Source organism: Haliaeetus albicilla, chromosome 3, assembly GCF_947461875.1.
Source record: "Haliaeetus albicilla chromosome 3, bHalAlb1.1, whole genome shotgun sequence".
NCBI classification, from domain to species: domain Eukaryota; kingdom Metazoa; phylum Chordata; class Aves; order Accipitriformes; family Accipitridae; genus Haliaeetus; species Haliaeetus albicilla.
In genome coordinates, this window is record NC_091485.1 from 5,337,292 (window position 1) to 5,364,426 (window position 27,135).

Genomic DNA, 27,135 nt, shown 5'->3' on the forward strand with positions numbered 1-27,135 from the left:
TGTATGCAAAGATTACAGGTTTCTATTGGGTAAAATTCAAGAAGACAGCATTTGCAGAGAGAAGTAAGATTTTATTAGATAAACTGATAGAGGTCAAAGCATGCTCTGCTTGGTCATAGAATCTTGTGGCTATAGCATATACCAGCAAAGTCTCTAGCATCTTTCTAAACAGAAAAGATATCGCTTCCATTTCTGCCTGCATTATGAGGATTTTAACCCTGTATTTACAAGTAATTTACAGTGCTTGATGATTAACAAGAACAGGATCAAGCCCCAGCTCAGCCCTGCTCCCTTGCTAGCACTAGCAGTAAGAAAGAACTGCTGTTCTTTAGAAAATGAGTACAAAGTCATTGTTGGATGCAAAAGGAAATATCTGTTGAGTAAAGTCAACACTTGAACCGAAGAGAGGGTGTGAACAACAGTACATAGATATTTCTGAGTAACTTTGTGCGTGAATGTACCAGTTGTGAGAGAGGAGTGTTTTGTGGCAGGTAACTCATGGATGAGTCAGGAGCAACTCTGGTGACAAACCTGCCGGAAGAGTAATTAGCATAAACCCGTCACATTAAAACTGCCTTTAAAAGTATGTATGTCTGTGACACCAAATACTCTGAATATCCACAGGAAAAAAAAATTAAAAATCTTCACAAGTCAGAGAGGTGGTATCAGTCTGACCACAAGAGCCAAACCTGTAAAAATGTCCTGAAGTTACCAAAAGCACATAAGAAAGTTATGAACAAGATGGTCATTCTCAAAGCAAGCTGGAGAGAAAAAGAACTTTCAGAGCCCTAGCGCTTCTGGGAGTCTGTAAGGTTGTGGAAATGCTGCTGCAGTTTTTGTTTCCTTTTTTTTTCCCCCTCTTTTTCTCTAAAACGGAATGAGAGCATAAAATAAAAATAAAATTCGCTTTTAACCTCATAAACCCCTAACTCACTCGTCCCCCGGCTTTGACAGAAAAGGCCGCTTCTTTTTCCGTTTCGCAATTCCCAATTTTTAAGGCTATTTTTCCCCTTTTCGGTTCGGGGGGGGGGCCGAGGCGCTGGGGCGCGCTCCCGCCAGTCCTTTGGCGCCCTCTGGCGGCGCAGCGCCGCTCGTGTCCCCCCGAGCCGCCGTCTCGGCGGGGGAGGAGGGAGGGAGGCGGGGGGGGGGGGGCTCTTTCGTCCCCCTCTAAAAAAAGACCATTTCTACAGAAAGAGCCCATCCCGCCCTTGCTGCCCCGTTCACGCTGGGTGGTACTTACAAAGGCTTGTACCTCCTGAGAAACGCATTCCTTCCTTTGCTGGAGGTGTGCCCTTTACAGGGAAACGCACCTCGGGGTCCCCGGTAGTCCTTCAGCTTCCTCTTTTCGGAACAAAGTAGTTTCCATAAAGCTGCAAGTTTACAGCCTTCGAGCTTTCCATCTCCTGTAGAAATGCCCCAGTCTTGGAGCTCTGAATCAAACAAAAAGCTGGAAACTGGATGCCCGGGACTCGAAGCCCAGCACAGTCTCTCCCGCATCCGACGCCTTTGGAAGACATCCACGCTGCAGGACGGCCTACCGGCCTTAGTCATGGGCCAGGAACCTGTTTACACTAGGTTACGGCGTGGTAATAATAATTTACGACTTCTGGAAATGAAAGGATTTTGATTTGGGTGGTTTTGGGGGTTTGTTGTTTCTTTTTTTTCTAAACTATGTGACATTAGCTGTAAAGAAAACAGTGGAACTCCCAGCTGTATTAGCCCTGGTAAACTGAGCTGAGAGTTTGTTGTTGCTTATGCTCCTGCGGTTTCTGGTGTGTTGACACTGAAATCATGTGCAGTAATAGCCAAAACAGTTAAACACAAAATACAAATCCCATATCTAAGGATCTCATTCCATAGCTCTGTTTTTCCTCTCTCCCCAAACCCCTTTCTAATGTGTATTGCAACCATTCCACTCCACAGTTCTTTCTTTTGAGGTTTTCTTGAAGAGTGCTGCCTTTTTCCACAGAAAGCAGCTTACCATTTCCCAAGGATTCTCCCAAATGCTCTGCATCGCTTTTGCTACTTATCTTTGTTACGCTAATGCATTTTTATAAGTGTGTTTGAGCTTTACAATGTAGATCAAATTAGATGGCCTGAGAGTAGTAATGTAAATTAAGATGAGGGCAAACAGAAGAATAGGTGTGATACATGTTGTGTACTGAACTGCTGGAAGTAGTCAGCTGCTCAGTAGCAAGCAGAGCTTAAAATTGAGACTGAACAGAGAGGAGTTAATAGCAGACAGGGGAGCTAACAGCACAGAGAGAAAGAGGAGGAATAGGAGTGTGACTACTCCATCATGTGGCATGCTCCTTTCTGTGTCTGGCATGATGGGAGGAGGTATGTTATTGAGCAAGCCGTACTTTTTCTCATTGCCTATAATTACAGATACACCCGTAACTGCACACACAAGCTTATCAAAAAGAGGATTTCACCTCCCTTTGGACGTGAGCAATGCTATGATAGCTTCTGTTACAGGCGATACCTTTGTGGAGGTGCAGTTTGGTGGAATTCTCCAGAAAGCTGTAAAGTCTTAATTTTATTTTTAAGCCAGTGTGGTAAGCTGGTCTAAATTATTCAGTGCTGCAGCCCAGATACCAGTTCTGGGTCACCTCATGTGATGGCAACCCTCTCCACTCTCAGGAGTCCGACAACGGTAGCAGTATATTCAGACACATACAGGCATAACTGCAGGTTATGCACACAATAGCCCTGTCTCTATCTCCCTACTGTTTATACACCTGCAGAGTCTAAGGAAGAAGAGCAGCTCAGGAGTCACCTATAAATCACTTGTGTTTAGGCAATGCCACAGAGGTCAGCTTCTGCCACATGCACTGAGATTGCGAAGCTAGCTATTGCTCCATCTGCCTTGCTGGTAGGACCAAGGATTTACCTCCCCTGCAACTCTGAGGAGGTTCAAATCCTAGCTCCAAATAAGGCATATTGGAGAAAAAAGCACCAAACATCAGTCTCTTGTATAAGCTGAGAGCAGAAACTCTAAGACCTGCAAGTTATAACTGCTTATGCCTTAATTCTGGCAAAGACTTGACCCGACTTACATGCCTATATCCAGGACAGTGTCCATGGCTGTAATTCCTCCAGCCAAGAGCTAGATTCCTAGCTTTCTCCCAAACTGCCAACTCAGTCCCTGAGCTTCTCCTGGGAATTTCCTACTGTGATAACTGTTTGTCTCCTTGATCAGTAATACAGCTGTCAATATGCGTAAGGGCTTGCTGGACTGAGGGCTTGGGGTTGGATCCATCTCTCCCCTGAAGGCAACAGAAAGCTTCTTCCTGACAGTGCTAGAAGTGCAAAGGGGCTACATAAATCTAGCTAAAGCAAAAGCGGGAGAGTACATCCCACCCGTTCTTTCACAGCATTTTCCCTCCCTGACACTGGATAAAGAAGGAGTCGTCCTTTACCAATGAGCATTAAAATCATCACATCTAGATAAAATTAAGATTCTTTTGTGACATTTAAGGAAACACAGCTGGATCAGCAAAACGTATCAATAACAGGCTTGACCAAGTATTTACGACACTCACTGTTATTTTCTAGTAATATTTTCATCTTTCCCTAAGACATTTAAAGTGAATAGGAACATGGTCAATACAAGCACAAATTTTCAGCCTCCTATTTATTCAAAACAAGGTGTATTGCATTAATTTAATATGAGTTTAAAACATTTATTTACCTCTATCATCTTTGATGAAATTATCTTTCAATTGTAAATCTCAAAGTCAGCTTCAAACATTCCTGTTGAATTTTGTCCGTGACTTCAATGAAGCTATAATTTTGATCCTTACTTAACCATTGAAATAAAGAAACACGAGCAACTGGGATAGTGCATGGGTGCTTTATGTAGCCCCATATCAAAGATACTTCTGTTTTCTTTCAACAGAAGTCATTCAAGATCCCCTGAGCCTGAAGGTTCCCTCCCATTTCTTCTTAATCCTTCTCCTACGCACTTGTTTTCATCCATGCCCAAATAGCAAGGCATACAAAGTCTGTTTATATGGGATGAGATTAATTGCCAAGACATGAGCAGTTTGAAGGTTGCTACCCTGCTGACTTCTGGATTTTAGACCCAAGTTCAATTTTAAGCTCTTCCAGTTGTTGACGCTGAGATAACAGTCATTTCTCTTATTTTTAGCCATGAGCAGCTTTGAAATTAACATTTATTTGGTGCTGAATCTTGCATTTGTTTCCAGCGTAGGAATAAGATTTTCCCCACATGCATTTGGCTGCGTTGATCCTTAATTAGAAAAAGGAAAGAACAGATACGCATTTTTGAGAATTGAGTTAATATTTGCTTGCACTTCATTAACTAATGCCAAATGCAGGAAGGAAGCAAACGTTCCATTCTTTAAGAAAACTAATGAATGAAAGCACATTACAATGTGGAAAAAATAACACAGGAAACATAATTACAGGCATAAAGGGTATTATTCCAGTTCTGACACTGGAAAAGAAGAGGGAAAGCAAAGTATAACTAACTTCAGTTTCAGTCAGCTCACACCGTTACGAGTGTTGTTTTACGGTAATGTTTGAAATGTAGCTGTTTCCATAGAAAGAAATTCTGGGTCTGGGTCTACCCTTGCTTTCCCTGGGTGTACTGTGCCCTGCCCGTGGTGGTAGTGACTTGAGCCCTGCCTGCTCGCAGACCTAGAAGACGTGCTGGTAAAGTGCCGGTTGGCCCGGCTGCACTGTCATTACTGCAGCTGCTGCTGTAGATGAGCTCTGAGTGACCTGCGTGGACGGAGAGAGTCATGGCTTCCCGGAGCCGTGAGGTTTTTATCCATGGCATCGTCTAGAAAGTCATGCTGCAAATCACCTAGTACTGTGATGGGGTGCCAGCGTCTGAGCAGCGATGGTCTCTGAAGATAAAACCGAGCAACTTTCCTCTGCTCCCAGTCGTCCCTGTCAACCGGTAACCGACTGGGACCCTTGTTGGCAACAGCCGTGCTGAAATCCGATGTTAAGTGCCGCTGTGATGGCCGTGCCTCCGTGATGATCCCTGCCTCCCCACTGGGCTTGTGGCCGGTGACTGGGCGGTAGACTGCCCTACACACATGTAGAACAACAATAAGCCTGGATATCTCATCATCTGCGTACAGCTGTTTATAAAACTGAAAGGCTAATAGTAACACTATCCAAAATAGAAGTGAACTAAGTATCAAATGTACAATGCCTCTCGGGATAAATAAATCATGTGAGTCACAGGGAGCTGCAATAGCAGAGGCTGTTGAAGTTCAGAAAGGAACAGGGGTGTAAATGTCATCGTCTTTTAGGGACTCTATACTTGAAGGAAGATGCCATCACAACATGCTGTCCTTTACTTCGTCCTCCTGAACCTCGATGGTTTTGTGCTCAGCTGAAAGGGAAATCCACAAGAGCTTTGTGCACCGGGGCTCTCCATAAGGCTGTAATGTTGTCTGCTTTTGTTTGGGGGATCAAAGGACAGGGTCTGGTGTCTCCTCACCACAGTATATGGCCTGATGAGAGTAAGGCACAACTTTGTTTCAAGGGCTTTACCTTTTTCCAGTTCTTTGTGGTTCTAAATGTCTTCAGCTTTCAATCACAGCAACGCACAGAGTGCCCAGCACCTTGCGATAACAAATCCCAAACCTGCTGCTGCGGAAGCTGGAGCTCCAGAATTAATCAGGGCAGGATTTCATTTATGATTTTATTTTCCATGCAGAACTTTCAGTAATCTGCTGACATTTGTAACAGTATAAAAGCATTGGTAAACAAATATTCACTATGTGCATTCACTCAACTGGGTTTCTACATGACATTAAAAAAAAAATAAACGAAAACAGCTTTCTGGAGGCCATTAGCATCTATAAGTATCTGAAATACCGTCCTGGGAAAGGATGGTCCCTGAAGAAATGCTAAGCTGCCTGGCTAATCTCTAGCTTGCCCACTGGAAATACTCACACCCGGTAAGGTAAAGCATGGCTGAATGCTGGACTGCTACTTCATGTGCAGACTTGTGGAAACTCCTGACGGTGACTGGAAGCTATGGCTTGGCGTGGGGTTGGCCAACCCTGTGTATTAGGGACACTTTCTCTAGACTTGGGTGGCTCTCCTTAAGATTTACCCTCAGTGCTAATCAATAACCAATATGTGAATTTGAGGAGCAGGTTCGGAGGACAAGGATGATTTAGGTGCTGCAGAGAGCACAGAGTACAACCCCATGGCTTCAGCCCTAAAACAACTGGAAAATGCAAAGTGACGGTGCAAGCAGCAGGCAACTGAGACTTAGTCCTGTACCAGATCCTATCCTTCTGGAAACGAAAGGACATTCCTAAAGGTACGAGCCTGGCAGGGTTCGGTAGCAAGGAAGCCTGTATTTTCCTCCTCCTGCCCTGTGCCAGCTCAGGCCCCGGTGCTGGAGGGAGCAGGATGTAGGAATTGCACTCCAGGGAATTACAGCACTGAAGCCTCCAGCATTTCTCCAAGAAAGCAGGGAAGGGAGGGTGCAGAACACACCTCACCTTTTACCTTGCCTATATGAGTCGATCCTCAGGATGAACTGACGTGAAATAGCGGGGTAGCCTCAAGAGAACAGCTACTTTTTCTTTTAAAAAGAGATATATTTATTTACACCATGAATCCAACAGCGGTTCAGTGATGACTGCAATATTGCCAAGCTTCCCTAAGGTAAAACCACAGCTGGGATTAGATGTACAGCTAACATAATCCATGAAAGCTTTATTGAAGCCCATGCTAATTTACATGGCTTCATCTTGTGTGATATGTGGAAAGACAACCTCAGAATGGCAAAGCCACTAGGGAAGGAAGGACAAAAGAAAGTTAGTAACCTTCACTTTGAGGTTTGTTGTTGGTTTTTTTTTTTTTTTTTTTTACTTTTGCAGGTTTCTGCCTCAAATTAACATTGGCTAATGAAGTTCTTTGCTGTGAACAGTAGGTCGATTACTGTAAGGATTACATTTGCCTTTAATGAAGTGAATCTTACTGCTATTGCTCCTGCTCAAGGATATCCTAATAAATGAAGTCTCGCATCCTAATGAGTTTCAGCCATATTAGAAAATTATGAATAAAAAAAATTCCAGAAATAATTTTTAATTACGCAGGGATTGTTCCCAAAGCGAATCCATCTCAGACAGGAAGGTGGCTTTTTAAATACCTGCTGGTTTAAGAAGAACCATTTCCAAAGGGATCATTAGAAAATTCATCTTTTACAGATGCAACACTCATGGCACCAATTAATTATTGAAGCTGGAAATTAGCATAGCTTTAGTACCAAAATAGATACAGAGTAGCTGTTAGAACACAAGCGTCTAAAATAGAAAGTCTGATTTGTCTCTTCTTGGTTATACCAGTAAAGCAGAAATTAGACTTTGGCCTATGAGCAAAATCAAGACTGTGAGATGAAACATACCTTAGACAAAAATATCTTAATTATTGTGAAGTGTCAAAGCATCACTGAAATACCTGGAGCTGTACTGATAAATCCCAGCAGAGCGCCTGAGCCATCTGGGTTTCTGTGCAGAAGAGAACTGCAGTTCCATACCTGCCTGTTCTACGGATATTTCAAACTCCACATGGCTCCTCCTGATACTAAAACAAGCCCAGTCTGAATCCATCAGGCATTTTCCTTGTTAACCTACCAGTCTCTGTTATCCTGTTCTCTGCTTCTGATTTTAAGTTCCATTCTTGCATTTAATAACCGGTCTGATGATCTCAGCTGAGTTAAACAGCTCAGGTTTTTCATACAGTAGCTAATCCATCTTTGTGCAGCCATGCAGAAGCAACACTGATAACTACCACAGTACTTCTGCTTCAGCAACAAGGCAACTAAAGCCGTGAGAGTGGATAAAGTGCCTCTGAACTCATGTCCATAGGGTATAAATCCAAGCTGGAAAATCTAACCAGACTTCCACCTGAGTGGGAGGAGGCCTGGTTAATTTGATTAGAAAGTCGCTATGGTGCCCGTTCCTGCTACCGCTGCTAAAATCATATTAGATGAGGGCAAAAAATGGAGATGACACATTTGTAAACAATCTAAAAAGAAGCAGTCTCCAAATTTACCTGTTCCACGACCTTCCAATGCATTTACAACAGGGGATGTGGGTTTTCTTATGAGTGTTTTTCCAACAATAGAAAATGACTTGATGTCAACTTCTGTTTTCGAATGGCACGGACCGAGTTGGGTGTAGGAGGAAGGAGCCAGCCAAGAGGAAATTTGAGGCTTTTTAGTTTCCCACTGTAAGCAGGTATGCATTGACTGTACAGCTTCCAAAGGCGTATGCTGCAAGTCAGCATTAATAATAGCTCACAAAAATGTGGCTAAACCTGTATAATACACAAGATGTAGTCATAGCACCCTATAGGACAGCACTCATTATAGTGCAACCTCCAGCTGTCTAAGTACTAAACCCTCCACCTCCTCCAAGTCCACCACATTTACACCCTATTTTTTTCTAAAACTCCTCAGTCCCAACCTTGAAAGAACGAACATGTCTGAGAGAGGCAGGGGAAGTCAGGGTGATCGGGGATTTTCCAACGAAATGTTTTTACTGGAGAATTCCATTTCTGAGAACTCAAATGTTTCTCCAAAGTGTAACTGTTAAAAAAATAAATTACCCCAAACTGCCAACAGAACAAAGTATCTTCAGAAGACACATGATAGGCTATGGTGCTCCCAGAGCTTGTAATACTTGTGGGTTTTTCAGTGGGATTCCTGCATGACCTTGCCACATGGAATAAAAAAAACCCTCAGGTTCCTGCCACAGAAACAAGGGTCTGGTAACCCTGGGGTTTTAGCTTCACTGCAACTTAGCTTTCGACTCTGCAGTACAGAGCTTGCAAGCCTCAAATCCCAGTTGACTCAACCAGTGGTTTCCAGACTTTTATCTCACAACTTGTCCCTCCTCTCACTGGATCTTAAAAGCCCCATGGAAGCTGTGGAAAGTGGACTTTCAAGCTCAATTTCATTCATAAACAAAACATTTTGACTGTTTCCAAAACATGGGGGTTTTCTGCCACTGTGAAACATTTTGAACCATTTGTTTTCCTCTGGAGTGAAATATTTGTCCTTTTTCAGAGTTTTTTGGATTCCCAATAAACATGGAAATTCTCATTTTAGTCAGCTTCTACTGAAGTCCAAAAGTGGAAAGAAAGAAAGAAGAAGAAAAAACCCCAAACTCCAGCAGCATCCGCTACTTGGGAAAGCTATGGAGCTTTCCGTTCCTAACAGCAGAATCTCATTGCTGGTTAGAAAGAGCAACACCCAGAATCGTTTTGCATTGGAAACATGGATGAACAGGAACAGCTACAGCCTTTGTCATTATTATCAGGGGAAAAAAAAGAATTGATCCCTTTACTTATATAAGCTAAAGATTTTGTATTTCCCTGCTTTTCATCTAAGTGCTTTCTTTGTATCTTAGCCAGTGGATAAGAAATTAGTCAAGAGGTTTGAGACGATGTGAAAAGAAAAAAAAAATATCTGCTAGACCTGCCTTTTTTCAGATGTTTGGAACTTGTAGGAGCAATTAGTGCTTTGTTACAATAATTGAAAATGCTTATCTTCTGAGCTGACATACTTGATGCATGAATCTGATTACTTTATGTACTTAGTAGGGATTAGAAGAGGAAAAAAAGAAAAAAAATAGTAAGTTTTTTTTTTCTCATACAGGGTTGCAGGGTTTTGGAGAGGGTTCTTTTTTAATTTTTATTTTACTTAAGAACAGAAGGCTGCAATGTCCTCAAGTTCTCCAAGTCATTTCCAAATCACTTTTGCTTTGGATTCATTGAAATTTTTCCCTTCAGCAAACTCAATTTTTGACATTTTATTTGGATTCACTAAAATCTTATTTTTGAATACTGTGGAGGAGGAGAAAGTTATCTCTGATACACTTTGGTCTGGTGTCCTAAGGAAATAAGCATTACATTATCATGCTTTCAGTGTGCAGCTTTGCTTCCGTGTCCTCCCCCTCTCTTCCCACACCCCCAAAAGATTTTGAATCTAGTTTTGATCAAATCTGTCAGAAAGTTCTGCAATTCTTACAATCTCAGGAAAGAAGGCTGGTGAGTAAAGTTGGAAAAGAAACACTATTCATATGCCATTAAGGGTAGAAAAACAAATATACATCTTGCTAAATGTGGGAGAATCTGCACCAGTTTCTTATTACAGTTCCACCACTTACAGAACAGCTTGTTACCAGTGTTGGGGAGTTCAGGCTGCCTGCATGATGGTCTCCTGGCTGAATGCATAGGGTTAAACCAAAAGCTTTAAAGAAACAGTAAAATAGAGACAAGGATAAGGCTCTGAAGAAACAATAGGGAAGCCAAATATTGAGAAATTGCCTTCAGCTGGGAATGGTCTAAAAGGATGTTGTCTTCCCACAATTCACCACAGTAAAAAAAAAAAAAAAAAAAGAAAGAAAAGAAAAGAGAGAGAGAGAGAAAACAAAGAAAAAAGGATGATCCCAAACTGTTGCTACATCTTGGATCTAGAAATCTAAGGACGCTAAATGATCTGTGAGTATTACTGAGAAGTTTCAAGTACAAAAAGAGAGGCCCTGGCAGAGAAGAAAAACCCTCCCCATCACTCAGCAGGTTGCTCCCAGCCAGTGATGGAGATCTAGATCAAAAGGAATATATGTGTATTTTTTAGGAAATATTTAGAGATGGGGAAGTGGATCTGTTTCATCCTTTGCTATAATGTATTGTGTATGTGAGTAGAAGGATCAGTAATGCTTTGAAGAAACTGTTCACCAGTTATTAGTAAAAGACTAATATTGTCTTCCACAGAAGTGGCCTTAAACCTCCAAATGCAGCTAGGCTTTTCTGTGAACCAGACAGGCAGGGTACAGCAATACTGGGATCCCACCAGGAATGGTTGCACTAGGTGGTCATACAGCCCAAGGCAGAGGGAGAGTAAAGATCACATTTAAGAATGGTTGAAAGGAGGGATTAAAAAAAAAGCACAGGTTGAACCACAAGCCTGAGAGAAACATGGTGTTAAGCCAAAAGCCATTTTAGAAGAAAAAAAAAAATTGAAACACCAGTTCTTAAAATCATTGATAGAGGAAACAAATCTTCTTTGGAGTAGCCTTTTGTCCCACCCCACTGTTTTCTCTTTGAATCAAAAATCTCCACTGTAAGTGGTTCTTATGCAGGTTTGCTGCCTGTGTGATACATTTTTAGGGGCACAAAGGAGCCAAGGGAGAGCGTGACTGCGTGTGCAAGGTGACATAAACAAGTAGGGTGTACAGAGTGCTCTGGAGCAACTGCCCCGTGACACTATTCCCCCATAGTAAGCAAAAGCAGGATAAACTAGTCTGCAATTACCAAGGGGGTTAATTCACTCCTTTAAACATAAACATAGATCTAAAATGAGATTATATTACATCAGAAACAAGGCGAAGTTTGAAGATATTTGTTGGAATTTGGCTTAATGACTCTTTTGTCATTGTAATTCACACCTTTCACCTTGCTAATATCTAGCAATTGCAAATTGGCACACTACCAGAAAATGAAAGTAGCATCTTTCACCTGTCCTTCCTGTTTGCTTTATCTGTTCTTTCCTATTTTTTTCCACATATTTTGCAGACATGGTGGATTTTCTCTTAAAAGCTGCTAGTCCATTTCCTATTTGTAACCACTACACAGCCAGCTCCCCTTCATTTGTTTTTAAAATGAGCTTTTTTTGTTCAGCTTATAATTTCAAAAAAAACCCCTATGCAACTTGGTGCATTTTACACTCGCTGGCTGACAGTGGATTACAGAAAAGACCCATGATTCCTTATTTTGTCATATTTCCACCCATGACACATAGCCTACAAGTGTTTTGTTAAAGATGACAAAGAAATTCATGGGGGCTGTGTCCAGAGGTACCACAAGTTATCAGAGCTTTTCTAAAGCCAGAATGGAGCCAGCACCCCGATCCTGTCTTTGCAGAGACTCAGAAGGGAACCCCAAGCCGCGAGCTGGTCAGCCGACATATGGAGCGCTGTATGAGGGGTTTCCAGCCACGACCTTCTCCACCGTGGGATGGGTAGAGCACATGGCTGGCAGCAGGTCTGCAGTGGCACGGGGGTGAAATCCCTGAGATACGAGGAAAGAAGGCAGCGCAGGCCGTTTTGAAGGTGGTTGGTATTGCTGAGCTGGGCTGGGACCCAGCTGCCCGCCTAGCCGGGTCCCCTCCCATGGTGGATAGCCCACAGCCCTGGAGAAGCTGTTATCATCCGTCACCACCAATTACTCACAGAAATTCTCCTCCCTTTAGTTCTCCAGCAGATGTCTTGTGGCTCAGACTCAGGAAAATCACTACACCCCTCTTGGACACAGCAGACGCATCTTCCAGTGGCACAAAAAGCAAGGAAGGAATTTCCCATGTCCTTATAAAGTCAAATTTTCCATGTACACTGTCATGGGAACTGCCAGGAGAGGAACTGCCCTGTTTCACTTAACATGTGCAGGCTGCACTGCCACTGTGCCCGGGGGGCCATGGTAATATCCACTACACCTATATGTTTCTATAGCCCATAGTATGTTATTTATTAAGTATCCTTCCCAGCAGAATCATCAGTGCTCATCAGACCAGAGAGGAGAGGAGTCCCTTTTTCCAGGAAGCTTATCCTCTCAAGATTCCAGTTTCATGAATCAGATTTCTGCTTAACTCATTTTATCTGACACAAAACACAGCAGATGATACATTCCATGCAGAGAAGTAACAGTGGGAAACAATGCAAGCATCCTTCTAGAGGGAAGAAGATAGTATATCAAGTCTAATTTGATAGCTGTCTTTCCTTCAGGCTCACAGAACTTGCCAAGTAGATGCACTCTGCTGTCAGTTTTTAGCTTTCCCTCTCTTCCTTATCACTCTGTTAGGAATTAACACTCAATGTTTTGTAAACACCTGCACCCCAGTTTAGGAAAGGACTATGGCTATGGGGGCAGCAGGAAGAATTTGTAAGAGTTTTGTTATGGTGCTGACATGTTCTCAGCAGATATAGGAACATACTGGATTCAAACAATGCCTTGCAGATCTGTTTTCCTCCCTTGGTTAAGCAAGATTTAATCTGGTAAAATGCATGGTGGCCGTCTTTAAAAAATATATGGTATGAAAATACCAAATTGTGTATCTGAGATTAAAATACAGCCCTGCCTTTTCACTGACAGCATGTGGTGCATGCTGTTTGCTTACTCATCGCAGTAACTACTCTGGTGCATCCTTCCAGGTTTTCAATATTAGATTATCTGAGCATCTAAAATCAAGCTGATGGAATGAGTCACCTGATAGATTATTGCCTAGTGAAAAAAAGCACAGGCTTGTCATTATATTTGCCTACAAAGCAGCACGCACAGCAAAAGCTGACTGATAAATACCAGCAGGGTTTCTAATGGAGAATCAGAGCGAATCACACCAGCAAAGTGGTCCGAGTAAAGCTATGGGACTGTAGCCTGGCTCTTTTCCTTCCAAAATGATGGAAAGTGTTACCTGAGGTTCAACAGGTAATGCAGACTATGTTTCCACACAGCTTTGGACCGAGCACTCGCAGCAGGGCTGGATGACTCCAGCTGAGCCTGCAGGCAGCGGGAAGGGCAGGCACGCTTCTCCACCAGGAGGTCTTTGCAGGTAAAAACCTTCTGTGGTGGGTTGACCTTGGCTGGGCACCAGGTGCCCACCAAAACTGCCCTATCACTCCCCTCCTCAGCTGGACAGGGGAGAGAAAATATAATTAAAGGCTTGGGGGTTGAGGTAAGGACAGGGAGAGATCACTCACCAATTACTGTCACAGGCAAAACAGACTCAACTCAGGGAAATTAGTTTCATTTATTACCAGTCAAAGCAGAGTAGGGTAATGAGAAATAAAAGCTAAATCTTAGAACACCTTCCTCCCCCTTCTCAGGCTTTACTTTACTGCTGATTTTCTCTACCTCCTCACCCCCAGCAGCCCAGGGGGACAGGGAATGGGGGTTGGGGTCAGTTCATCACACCTTGTCTCTGCTGCTTCTTCCTCCTTAGGGGGAGGAGGACTCCTCCTCACTCGGCCCCTGTGCCGGCATGGGGTCCCTCCCATGGGAGACAGTCCTCCACAAACTTCTCCAGCGTGGGTCCTTCCCATGGGCTGCAGTTCTTCACGAACTGCTCCAGCATGAGTCCCTTCCCCGGGCTGCAGTCCTTCAGGCACAGACTGCTCCAGCGTGGGTCGCCCGTGGGGTCACCAGTCCTGCCAGCAAACCTGCTCCAGCGTGGGCTTCTCTCTCCACGGGGCCACAGGTCCTGCCAGGAGCTGCTCCAATGTGGGTTCTCCATGGAGCCACAGCCTCCTTTGGGCATCCCCCTGCTCCCCCGTGGACCTCCCTGGGCTGCAGGGGGACAGCCTGCCTCACCGTGGTCTTCCCCATGGGCTGCAGGGGAATCTTTGCTCCGGTGCCTGGAGTACCCCCTCTCCTTCTTTTTCACTGACCTGGGTGTCTGCAGAGCTGTTTCTCTCAAATGTTCTCATTCCTCTCTCCAGCTGCAGTTGCTGTTCCACAACACCTTTTTCCCCTTCTTAAATCTGTTCTCCCAGAGGCACTACCACCATCGCTGTTGCCAGCAGCGGGTCCATCTTGGAGCCAGCTGGCATTGGTTCTGTCAGATATAGGGGAAGCTTCTAGCAGCTTCTCACAGAAGCTACCCTTGTAACCCCACTGCTACCGAAACCTTGCCATGCAAACTCAATACAGCATCCCATCCTTCTGGCCTCCCTGGGGGAAGGGGAGATGTCTAGACAGTTGGCCACCAGCCCTCATCCCAGCCCTTACCCTCCCATGGCCAAGAGAGGGACCCTCTCTGATCGACAGCGAGAGGCAGCTGGTATTGCGAAGGAAGAAAAAAAAAAATAACAAGGAAGCAGGGGTAAAACCAGCACTTATGATACTGAGGTGTGGAAGGAAGGAAGACAACTTGCCGGAGCCCTCCCACAACATATAAACAAATGCCACAGGCGAAATCCAAAATGGCAAAGCAGAACCACATTTTCCATAGGCTTTTCAGTCATAGAAGCCATGACTACTAGCTATTAAAACAGACTTAATGGCCGAGAGCTTCCTGTCATCTCAGGTGGTTACAAAAATAACAGGGACACAGGCGCTGCCAGCCCGTCCTATGTCATGACCATGGCAGATGTCACCCTGCATGCGCGGAGAACGCCACAGCTCCGGAGCGGTGATGGTCCCTCGCTGTTCCCGAGGGCAATCCCCATGGATAGCACAGCACCTCCTACAGAAACGCGCTTTTCGCCCCCCGCCCTGAGTAATTTCTCTTTAACGAAGCATAAAAAGTTGCCCAGTATTGCTTTCTCTGAGCGTGAACTACTGCTTGTAGGAAGGTGGGGTAGCTCCTTCCTGCAGGACTATGATGAGAGGAAAGGACCTGCCCTCATTTATTTAATAAATAAAATAAAGTTGCATGAAAATGAAAAATACTCTTAATGAAAGGTGTTGGATTTTTTTTTTTCTTAATAAAAAAAGCAAAATCCAAATCGGAATAATCTCCCAAATACTTCTGATAAACCTCAAAATTTCCACCCAGTGTTGAAGGAAAAATGTTATGGAAAACATTTCTGAAGCCAGATAGAATTCTGTATTTATTAACAGGAAAAGTTCAAAAGATTAATCATACAGATTCTTTGACATTTCATCTTGCAAATGCATAATCCTGATAAGAGAAACATTTTGGCAAGAGCACCCTCACTGCTGAATACACGATGGTTACTCTGGAAGAGGGCAAGAGCTAGCTTGTTGGAATGGCACTTCAAATGCAGAAGAAAAGCAGGTTTTACCAAGCACTGGTTCTAGACACTTCTGTAGAAGTTTGTTTGTCTTACAGATGCGAATGAAGTGGGAGCTGCAGTCCAAGTTCTTGGACTACCTCTGACACGGCACCGGCAGGAGGAATGAAGGTAGAAAAGCCATCTCATCCTTGCCATTTATTTTTTCTCTCTCTCATTCCTGCTGCTTTTAACGTTGGCAGAGGATTCTCGGGGGGGGGGGGGGGGCGTAAGGCCATTTGTCTCTGAAGCACAGAGATCAACAGGCAGCTCAACGAAAACCACACCGGGGGAAGAGAAATCCAAACTGCAAGCCAGCAAGGTGAGCTACTATTTCCACCCATGTTTTTTCAAGGGATTAGCTATTAGTAAAGATTTAACTAAGCTCTGCTTTGCCTGTACAGCTGCAATATTAATAATAGACATGCATCTTGTAGATCTCTTATTTCCTCCACAACAGGGCTGCAGCAGCGAATATAGCTCTGGGCTGTTTCTATATTACTGAAATTCATATCATTGTGATTTTCTGACCCTTTTCCGCCATTATCATTAGAAAGAAAAATGGAAAAGTGTTTCTTCTACTCAGACTCTGCTGTCACTCCCCATGCCCACTGTGTATTATCTGCCTCCTCATTATCTGGACCACAACAGTAAAAGTACTGAAAGAAACACAGACAAAAACCCTGGAGCTAACTTACAATACCTGACGTTGCATATTGCCTAACTAGCCAACTCCCTTTTGCAATCAGATTTTGATTTGATACCATGGCTGGAAATCTTGAAATCGTTTTTGATTCTGACCTTACTTCTGCCTTTCTCTTATTTACGTACTTTTGTCACCTCTAGAAGCTTGGAGCTTTATTTCCTTTGTTTTGATTCCACAAATATTCATGTTTTAGGTTGCATGAATGTCTGAGGTTTCTAGAAAAGACTAAACCTAGGGTTTCGGGACAACGCACAAACTTCCAACTGCTATATTAAACCCTTTTTAGTAACAACCCCTAAAACATGCATCAGTATGGAAATTTTTAGTTGATAACATTTATTTTTTTTCCTGGATAGGAGTTACCTCAAACTTCAGGACACCTTAAATTCTGGCCTAATAAAGTACTATTAGCTCTACCCCAAAATCCATCCCTGTGTTTTCTCAGCGTGGGAAGGAGGCCAGAGGGGGTTGGCATCCGTTACCTTCCCGGCAACACCAGAGGAGCTGCAGGGACTTCATTCACAAGTGGCTAGGAAACAGGCCAGCTACAGTATGTGGAAGCCATGTGAAATGCATATGGCAGTCTTGGTCTTTTGAGCTGTTGCGTTCTGACAGTATGACATGAAATAAAAAAAACCAACACAACAACAAAAAAAAAAACCCAAAAACGACATCAGATTTGACCTTCTCTGGTTCTGGACAAAACAAGCATAATATCAAGGAGGTTTTTGGCTTTCATGTCTCTTCCATCTAATACGTGCCTCCCTAGTAAACGTTTTACAGATCCCAGTGGTTTCTGTGGAGCAGAAACAAATGTTACAACAAACAAATCCAAAGGAAAAGGTTTGGGTTTTGGTGTGTTGGGTTGGGTTTTTTTTTTTTGGTTTGGTTTGGTTTTGTTTTTTATCCCCTCTTCATTCTTTTGTCCAGAAATGACAAAATTGATTCCCAACTTGGAACACAATTGTTATGACAATAAATCAGTTGACTTCACTGCTGCTGTGCCATCCAAAATGACTTTGTAATCTGGAAAAAAATAATTGTTCTGAGGAGAAAGGGAGCAATGGCCATTTCCCAGGCTTTTTTGACCTTCTGAGCAAGAATTGGAACTTGCTTAGTGGTTTAGATGCTAATCTGTCTACCCAGTGTGTGGGTGTGCTCTGAGTCACAGCCAACATGTGCACTCACTTCTAAAACAGGGCTTCCTAAATATTTTTGCAAGGGTAACTTTTGTTTAACTTTCATTTGGCAGAGTCCCACATTGGGAATGGTCAAAAGCTCAGGAAGGACCATATGTTGTATATGGAGCTGCTAAGAACAACTTTGAAAGTTTTCAGACCTTTTTGTCTCAAACTGAAGAAGAAAAGCCCCCCCCTTCCCCCAACATGAATTAAGATACCACTTTTTTCTCACCCACTTGCCAGCAAACCACATCTGTCAGGCTTCAAGTGCTCAACAACAACTGTCTGTCCACAGCGAAGATAAATGTCTAATTTTTTTTTTTTTTTTTTGGCTTTTGCAGTATTTATTTCTTTAGTCCATGCCTAGTTACTAAAACTCAAGGGGCATTCTGCTGAGGACGTTCCAGGCAACTGTAACTGTGCAAGTACTGAGCAAACAGGATACAGTGGCCATATACAGGCAGAAGGCACCGTAGAGATTTGTGCAAAGAGAAGTAATTTTTTTTTATTGTTCTGCTTATTACATAACTGGGAACATGGATAATGAACATGTTTCAGTCAGAGCATCACAGGTGTTACAAATTGCTTTCTCTCTCAGAGGCCCTATTATTAACCCAGTTACTGCTGGTAATAATACCTGCTCCTCTGCAAATAAGCCTGAAAAAAAGCACTGGGGCCAGATTCAATAAAGGGCTTAGGTGACTCAGCATAAGTTGGTGTAATACCCCATATTTAAGATCTCAGGCCTCCGAGCAGAGTCTGAATCCTGAGCAATAGATCTATAAAGCGCACAAAGAGTGTTGGGTGCCTGCAATAACAACCCCAAGCAGCTTAACATGCACCTGCTTAGACCTAGCCAATAAAGCTGGCTGGGTGGGGAGAGGAACCTTAAAACCCACCTGGCAGACCTGCAAGGAGATACTTCCCTTCTGAAATATAGCTTTGTGGGCTTTTTTTCGCCCCCCCCCCCTTCAGAGAATCGAGCAGGCCTTAGGCTTTTTAATGTTCTTCCTTTGCCACGCATTTATAAAACACCCTGCTGCTAAAGCTGTAACCTGGGAAGTGGATGTCCTAAGTTTGGTTCCCTGCTTTGGCTGCCCAATGTGCGTGGGACCCCCCCGCCCCGGGTCCTTGCCTCCCCAGAGATTATGCAATTAGCAGCTCTAAAGTAGGTCAGTATGAGTGGGCTGGAGGGATACGCTCCTCATCCTCCAGCTGCAACTGTGCAGAAAACAATTTGAGATTCATTAGTCCATAAAGTGAAAGAGCATATTAAGCAACCGAGTCATGTTTTCTCATGCTCAGGACACTCACCTGGCATGAGGGCAACCAGGTTTCTGGCCCTTGTCTACGCTTGATTTTGTGTTTTAACCAGTGGCGGTTGTATGTGAATGACAAGAAAAAGAGGTCCCAGCAGGGGAACCAAAACTCAGGGATGTCACTGGAGCGAGTGCTGTAACCACCAGCAGGCTGGTGACATGGCTGGAGCAGGGCTGCATTGCCAGAGTAGCCTCTCTCCTGCTGGCCAGGCTTTCTCTCGAGAGGCTGAGTAGATCTGAACCCAACTATATTTGCATCCAAATAGATTTGAATATTCCCTATTCAAATAGGGAATGAAAATTTCCAAGTCCTCTAAGCAATTAAGCAGGCTGCTGCGTAGCGCTCGGGCTGAGGAGAGGAATTTTGCATTTCAGCAGCAAACAGCGACAGCCGCTGCGCGTGACCGGGTGAGAAATAGGTCCCTGAAAGCTGAGCGTGCTCCGAGGACACTTGTGGGACCAACTGTCCCTACAGTAGGCTTAGTTAGGGATGCGTACAAAGCAAGCCTTCAATTGCTCACTCAACTCCACCAAGGTTGGGACAACTCAAGACACGCACAGAAGTACAGCTCCAAGCTCCTGGTAAACTTAAAAGCAAATAAGTCCTTGAACTTCATGACCACCAGCTTTGTTGGGATTTTAGTCTTAAGTGTTTCAGTTGGGTCAAGACCTGGACCAGAAACTCTCGTATGGATTTGACACCTGTCTCCTTTTTATACGAGTGGCAATGGATAGAGCCCCCTGCAGACTGCGGCACTCCAAGCTAGACCATCCCTCTGGAAGGAAACACCAGTTACCCCATTACAACTTTGACTCGGTGGTGATGCACTTGACAGCACAACCGGGCCAAAAATATGATAGCAGAATTGGCTTTATTTTTCAGAGGCAAGGTCATGCTGTAGGATTGTGAGGATAAATGCAAGTAAGCAGACCCCTCACTACCAACAGCTCCACGTGGCCAATGCAGTAGAGCCTCTATCCCTTGGAAACCCAGCACGGCAAAAACCTCACAGATGTGATGAGGAAAAACTCTCCAAAGAGTTGGAAACCTTTCCAGACCCAGGAGCTCAGTGGTCCAGAGATGCGTACGCCTTTGAGATGCAAAGTATATGCTGAGCGGTATGGCAAACGTATTCCAAATCCATTTTATAACCTCTTTCTGCTGTTTTCTTCCTCAACATCATTGCCCTTCCTCGCAAAGCTAGCCTAGGCCAGCCACTCACTGTCCCTCAGAGCCCATTTTCCTGCAACAGGGGGCTGAACGCCTCCAGCTGCTGGTAGCATTCCCACCCATGTTACCGCAGCAGCAGAAACAGCAAAACATTAAACACAAAGATGCCGTGTGGGCAAAGTCCCTGCATCCTCCGGGGTCGTGAGCAGCATTTATGGAGCTGCCAGGCCTCCGGAGGAGCTCCAGTTCCTTTTCCAGCCGAGCCTGGCATGTTTCTGGGACAACTAAGATCATCTGTGTGCAAAACAAGTAGCCAGCACTGCTTATACCCACTATGTGTTTTCCAGAGAAGCATTTAGTGGTTCACCTATTCAGTTTTAAAGTTTCATGTCCTGGTTTCAGCTGGGATGTAGTTAACTGTCTTCCTAGTAGCTGGTACAGTGCTGTGTTTTGAGTTCAGTATGTGAAGAATGTTGATAACACTGATGTTTTCAGTTGTTGCTCAGTAGTGTTTAGACTAGAGTCAAGGATTTTTCAGCTTCTCATGCCCAGCCAGGGCACCTGACCCAAACTGGCCAACAGCGTATTCCATACCATGGGACGTCCCATCCAGTTTAGGAACTGGGAAGAGGGGGTGGGGAATCGCCGCTCGGGGACTGGCTGGGTGTCGGTCAGCAGGTGGTGAGCAATTGCCCTGCGCATCATTTGTACATTTCAATCCTTTTATTACTACTGTTGTCATTTTATTAGTGTTATCATTATTAGTTTCTTCTTTTCTGTTCTATTAAATCGTTCTTATCTCAACCCAGGAGTTTTACTTCTTTTCCTGATTTTCTCCCCCATCCCACTGGATGGGGGGGAGTGAGTGAGCGGCTGCGTGGTGCTTAGTTGCTGGCTGGGGTTAAACCACGACATTTCCTCAAATATACTTCTCGGTAACCTTTGACTGGTACAATTGTCCTTCTTGTATTTCTACCTGGGCTCCACACTTGCACTGCATAAGCCCTTCTTCCAGAGATAAGTCAACACAGAGGAATTCACACAGAAATATCTTCCGACGTGGTGTTGAGATAAAGAGCATGTGTATTACTTTGGGGTTGGTTTCAGTTTATTTTTTCTTCCTTTGAACATATCTGATCTTCAAAAAGTAAGGAGTGATATAGACTTCATTTCCTATTAGCTGACTACAGCTATGGATTGGATTGACATACACTGATGTGTTAATTTGGCAAGTTATCAAAAAATCAGAGCCATAGAAGCTGACAGTCAGGCAGCACAGTTCCCTGGAAAACAGATTTCCTTATATAAATCTTTTGTTTTGACAATATGACAGGTCTGTTCAAGAACAGTAACTGTACTGGGACAGTATATTTTGATTTCTCTAAGACGCTCAATTTAACACTGCATGACATTTTGATTTAAAATGTGCCTTAACTAGAACTTACAGGGTGTGCGTTAGATGGATTAAAAATTGATTCCCTGGTAGAGCTTTAAAAGGTAGCTTTCCATGAGGAGATAATTAGGGCTGGTTTTCTTGGGGTGTAACTGGGACCAGTTTTAATCTGACATGATTTTATATGTCAATCCACAATCCAAACAAACAAACAAAATCTGAAGTCTTCACTGGCAAATTTGGTAGGTGATTGAAAAAAATCAGTGGGGTCATTAAGAGGGAATCACTCCTGATTTGAGGGTGAACATTCATTTAAATGGCCAGTCTAAAAAAATGCATTCTGATATGATCAAAAGATTCTTTTTAAAGACTCCTCCTAGACAATAACCACATTTTCGTCTCCTCAAGACATATAGAGAACAGAGACCTCCCATATTTTCCCATCAGCACACACATAATACCACAGTGCTGCTCTTAAGCGGCAAGAATAAAATATATTAATTTTAGACTGCTTTTTCAAATCTGAAATGTAAGCAAGCCATCCTGAAAGTGTATGTTTGACATTTCATGGCTGGGAAAACATAATCATCAAAACCAAGCAAACAAACAAACAAAACCCCGTCACCCCAAACACAAATCCTTTTGGGTTGAAATTTCCTTGCTTGGTTTCACCTTAAAGGTGATTGTCTTTTGGAAAGATTGAAAAAAATAATTTCAGTAGGTATTAATTGTGTGACAGATAACTAAAGTACAAGCACAAAAGTGCTTTGTATTTTAAACAAAGTTGTTCAAACTAATTTTGTTCTGCCCAAAGTTACTTTCTTTTCCCTCCTTTTTTTTTTTTTGTGAAGGCTTAGGCTAGTGTGCTTTTGTCATATGCTTTTCTAGAGTTATGAACAAAAATATGTATCTGGGCTCTGGGAATGTACAAATATTACCAAAAGGAGCAGACTAACAGAAGATATTCGAAATACATGAAAAATTATGAAACCATTATTAAAATAAACAATAACACAGAGGGAGACGTGCAAAAGGATAGCTTCTGTTATTTTTCTTTGAAATTTACATTTTCAAAGAGGCTATTTAGGAATATCTAGGACTATGTCACATAGTTGAGAAGTCTGTTTACCACTGTTCTAGAAGAAACTGCATTTATTACACACATTTTGCTTTCTAAGAGGAGTAAAATCCATTGAAATGGTTAATTTAGTATATTTTCCTTTGAAAACCACCTCTGCCAAGAAGGGATTTTTGAATGGCTTCGAAAAGATTGATCAGGTGGCGTGCTGAGCCTAGTTAGGTAGCTGTGCCTGTATGCAATATGTACACCTCCCACAGCATTGTTTTGACAACTAATAGTTTTTGAGACAGGAAGAAAGCCCACGACGGTAGCGAGAGTTGGTGGGATCTTAGATCTTAACCTCTGTGATGCTGTTTCAGGACATTTTATCTTCCTGGTCTTGTCATATCTGCCATGAGACAATCTCCTGGAGACATACCTGACACCAGACGTTACTAATCAGTAGTTTGCCCCAACTGCCTGGTGCAACAGAGTGACAGACCACAGGAAACCCCAGCTAATATTCACAAGGAAAGAGCAGTATTCGCCTGTGGAGTGAATGCCCTGGTAGTACAGCACTGGACCTTCATGGACCTATGAAAAAAATGTCCCATGACTAACTATAAGCTAATTTTTCAATGTTGTAACCATCCTGGTGTGTCTTGGAGGACAAAAAAAAAAACCAACCGTAAATGTCCTAGTTTTCCCTTGAAAGACATTTAGGGAGACAAAAGACGTTAAGCAGAAGACACATGGAAGTGCGTCATCCCTGACAGCTAGACCATAGGTTCAGGTACGAAGTTTCAAGTTTCTTGTTGACTTCACATAGCAACAGATACAAAGCCAACAGCTCCCAACAAGTAGCTGCAGCCTCCCAAAGATGTACCATGCCCGTTTTGCTTAGCAGAAAGGATTTCTTAAAAGACTTATTTTTTTATTTATAAGCTAAAATCTGCCGCAGGTTGACCTTTTGGAGCAGTCCAAGAAAGCACTTAATTTTGAGCTGAAATGCATCGCCTGCTGAAGCACAATTTGACCCTGTACAGCTAGAATGGGCCCATTCAGTGCTCAATTTGTATTTTTAACAAGTCAGATACAGGCACTACCTGTTCCTAGCAAGTGCTTAATACCGTAAATGCAACGAGGCTGGTCCTCCACATAGTCCTTTCTTCAGCCCATGGGGTAACTCCATCATCTTCGGGGGGGGGGGGCGGGGTGTCACTGCTGATTCATGCCACCAAAAGGTGTAATTAGAGGACCCAGTTTTTCCATCCTGGGGTATTACATGGCTTCCTTCTTCCTATGGATTTATTTCCTTTGAGTTTGATTTGATTTTTTCTGTGCAAATTTTTCAGCCTCTACAGTGCAGCATAGCACATTTCTGCAAAATTGAGGGCCAAACTGAGATTGAGAAATCTCCCTTTCCCTCTTACACACATGCAAAAGCAATGACACACAGTATAAAGTTGCATTTCGTATACAAAACTGAGCAATTTGAGAGCTCCAGTTACCTTTTATGTCTTCCGTAAAAGGCAATTGGATGATTTTAACCCAGTATGACTCTTGTTTCCTTTTTAACATTAGAGTGAACAACAGAAAAGAAAAAAAAAAAAAGAAAGAAATCGGTCCATGAAACAGAAAAAACACTCACTTATATCACTTAGGTTACAGCAAAGCTAAAATTAAATTAGTGTCATCCTGCTTTCTAAAAACCTTTAATAGGACACTAGGCAGCAGAAAGGAAAGCATCACTGTTTTTTTACAGCACAGATATTATAACTCCAGGTTCCATTTGAACTCTATTACAGTCAGTTGGTTACGAGCAGGCTGGCTCTTAAGTCAGCTCAGCAGGATGTTGTACGTAAGGAAAATTTTTAACTGTCTGTCGCCTTTTGCATATGGGACTTTGTAGGGAGTAGAAAACAAGGCAAAACAGAAAACACCTCTCCACAGGCAAATTGCATATTTGCTGACATCCCTGTCCTATTCTGCTCTTGCTAACCAACATAAAACCCTGTACAAAGTGACATTTTTACATCCAGAACAAAGACGATCCTTCCATCTGGAGTAAATAACATCCTCGTGAAGATGCCAAAACAAGCTGGGCTACTCAAAAGGCAACGTTTCTTGGGTTCAAAGAGAGAAGGATTTTTTGCACTGAACTTTGTTCTGGCAGTGTACTGAAGTGGCTTCAGGACATACTAATTCCGTTTCTACCTTTGCTTAATATTTTGTTCAGACAAGTCCAGTCCAGACTTAGTTACCTGACTTCATTGTAGTCAGCTACATTTCTACCTTTCTGTCATACTCGTCTCTGGCATGCTGGAAATCTGACTTGGTGTTTTTCAGAAGCTTTTTAAAACATTCCTAATCATATTAAAAGCAAACACGTACAGATTTTGTCGTTGTTCTTCTTTCTTGCCTGTGTTACATTTTCAAGTAACAAAAATAAAATTTCTGGTTAGCAAAGAAGTTCTGTGACAGCTTCCTTTGGGGAAGGAGGAATGGATTTGGGAATATTTGCACTGTACCATAACTCTCAGCTGACATTTGGATAATGTATTAGAAAGTTGGCTGATGCCTTAGGAAGGAAGCTTTGCATTGTCGAAAGAAAAGACGTTTTTAATCATACCGTCTTTCTAGAAAATGCTTTCATAGCACTCCAGTCTGCCACTCAAGTTACTAAATCAAAGCTCGTTGTTCACATTCTCCGCCACACAAGCAGCCCCACGCCACAGCACTTTGCAAATACAAGTGGAAAGTCAAAGATTAAAGCAAGTGTCTTCATGACGCTTTTATATCAGAATTCTTCATACAAGTATCCTTTCTTTTGCTTGCAAGTACGCTAATCATATTTCAGTTGCATGCTTACAATATAAAGTTAATAGCTTCCTTATTTCCTTATTTTAGCATTTCCCCTCCACCTTTTCAATTATACTAGCTAGATCATTTCTTTCATTTCCTTTCTCCAGCATCCTGTTTTCATTTCTTATAAAAAAAATCATATTTGGTCACTTACACTTTTCTTGAGGATAAGCACACGACAGCAGCATCTCTTGCTCCACCATGGTGCTGTCTGTTGCAGAGGTCAGTGGTCTTTTGAATAGCGCTTTAAGAAAATATTTTGGAAAGCTAAGCTCACTCATGCAAGCTTCTGATCTTCTCCAGTACTCTTGGCTTCTGTGTGTTGTCACATGTTATCCTCCCTCCTGAGAAACCTGTGAAACAGGTCTGGCAACACACATCTTGTGTGTCAGAAGAGTTTTAATTGATTCATTGCAACAGGTACCCACCCTCATTAAAAAAAAGTTGCTGAAAGGAGTAGTCTCTTAGCGCCTCATTTGAAATTACAGAACCTAGGGAATGTCACAGCTGGTGCACTTTAAAGGGAAACTACTTGATGGCTTTGCGAATATACAGGAAATAATTTAAAATCAATCCTACACGCCAAATAAACCACAGCTAGCGGTATAATTCAGATGCTCTGTGCTGTGGGAGAGCAGGAATCCTCCTGTTGTCCACCGAGGTGGCGAGGGCTGCCACTACATCTCCCCAAGGCACGATTCCTGGTGGGACAAACCAGCTCCACCTCTCTGCTACAGAGGCCTCTGCCTCCACGAACTCTGATTGCTGCTGATGTGAACAACTGGTGTGGACCTGATTTCTGAGAAACGCATCCTCAGGAACCCAAGGTTAAGAGTGCCTCAGTGCTTGCAGAGGGGATTCCTCCATGCAGCGATGACAGAGGTTTCTCTGCCTTTTTACCTATCCGGGGCTCAGTGAGAAGCCCCCAGCACTGCCCTGCAAACCCCTCACAGCTGTTACCATTTATTTGTTACCCCCGTGACCAAGAGGGATTGCAGGTGGGCCCTCATGAAGACCTGTATCACATCCCGTAGTACCCCCATAGCAGTTTCCTACTGCTGTTGCTCTTGCAAGCTGCTGATAGCATCGTCAAGCACGAGCAAGGCTGTGGTTAGCAAGGAACCAAAAAGCAGGAGACGCAGGATTTATGCCTGACTCTGCCTCTAATTTGCCCTGTCACCTTGGGCAAATTGCTTTACCTCTCAGTGTTTCTGTTTCCCCATCTCTAACGCATGCATAATTATAGTTCCCTTTCTTTGGAAAATGCTTTGAAATCTGTGTACAAAATGCAGCATGAAAGAGGAAGCTATCATTACTGCACACTTGTAAAATATTGGGATGAGGCAGACAATAAGCAGTGAGCATTTGAGATTTCATGCTTGTAAAGTGTTGTGTTTTAAGAGGAACTTGACCTTATTGTAATAATGGTTTAAAAAAAAAAGATACTCCTACAGAATTTGGCAAAAGTTCAGCTTCTGTTTTCACAGTGGAACGCTGAGAGAAAAATCTAAATCAATTCTCACTTCTAGGAACATTACGCCCTCCTGGAAACAGCAAGTCCACCAGAGGTTCCTCGGTGGAAAATTACATAATACGGCAATTTCCTGCTTTTCTCTCACCTGGGTAAATAAAATCTCTCATTTTGC

The 27,135-nt window shown here is 43.1% G+C and overlaps 1 protein-coding gene across 2 annotated transcripts in view; it reads right to left on the bottom strand.

Moving 5' to 3' along the window:
• PTPN3 (protein tyrosine phosphatase non-receptor type 3) overlaps nucleotides 1-25,846 on the bottom strand; it is a 171,203-nt gene extending 145,357 nt beyond the window's left edge. For both annotated transcript variants that reach the window (XM_069778723.1, XM_069778722.1), the window contains exon 1: nucleotides 25,644-25,846. In XM_069778723.1, the coding sequence (XP_069634824.1) occupies nucleotides 25,644-25,770 (127 nt within the window). In that variant the 5' untranslated portion in view covers nucleotides 25,771-25,846. The remainder of the gene's footprint in view (nucleotides 1-25,643) is intronic.
• Nucleotides 25,847-27,135: the final 1,289 nt, after the last annotated feature.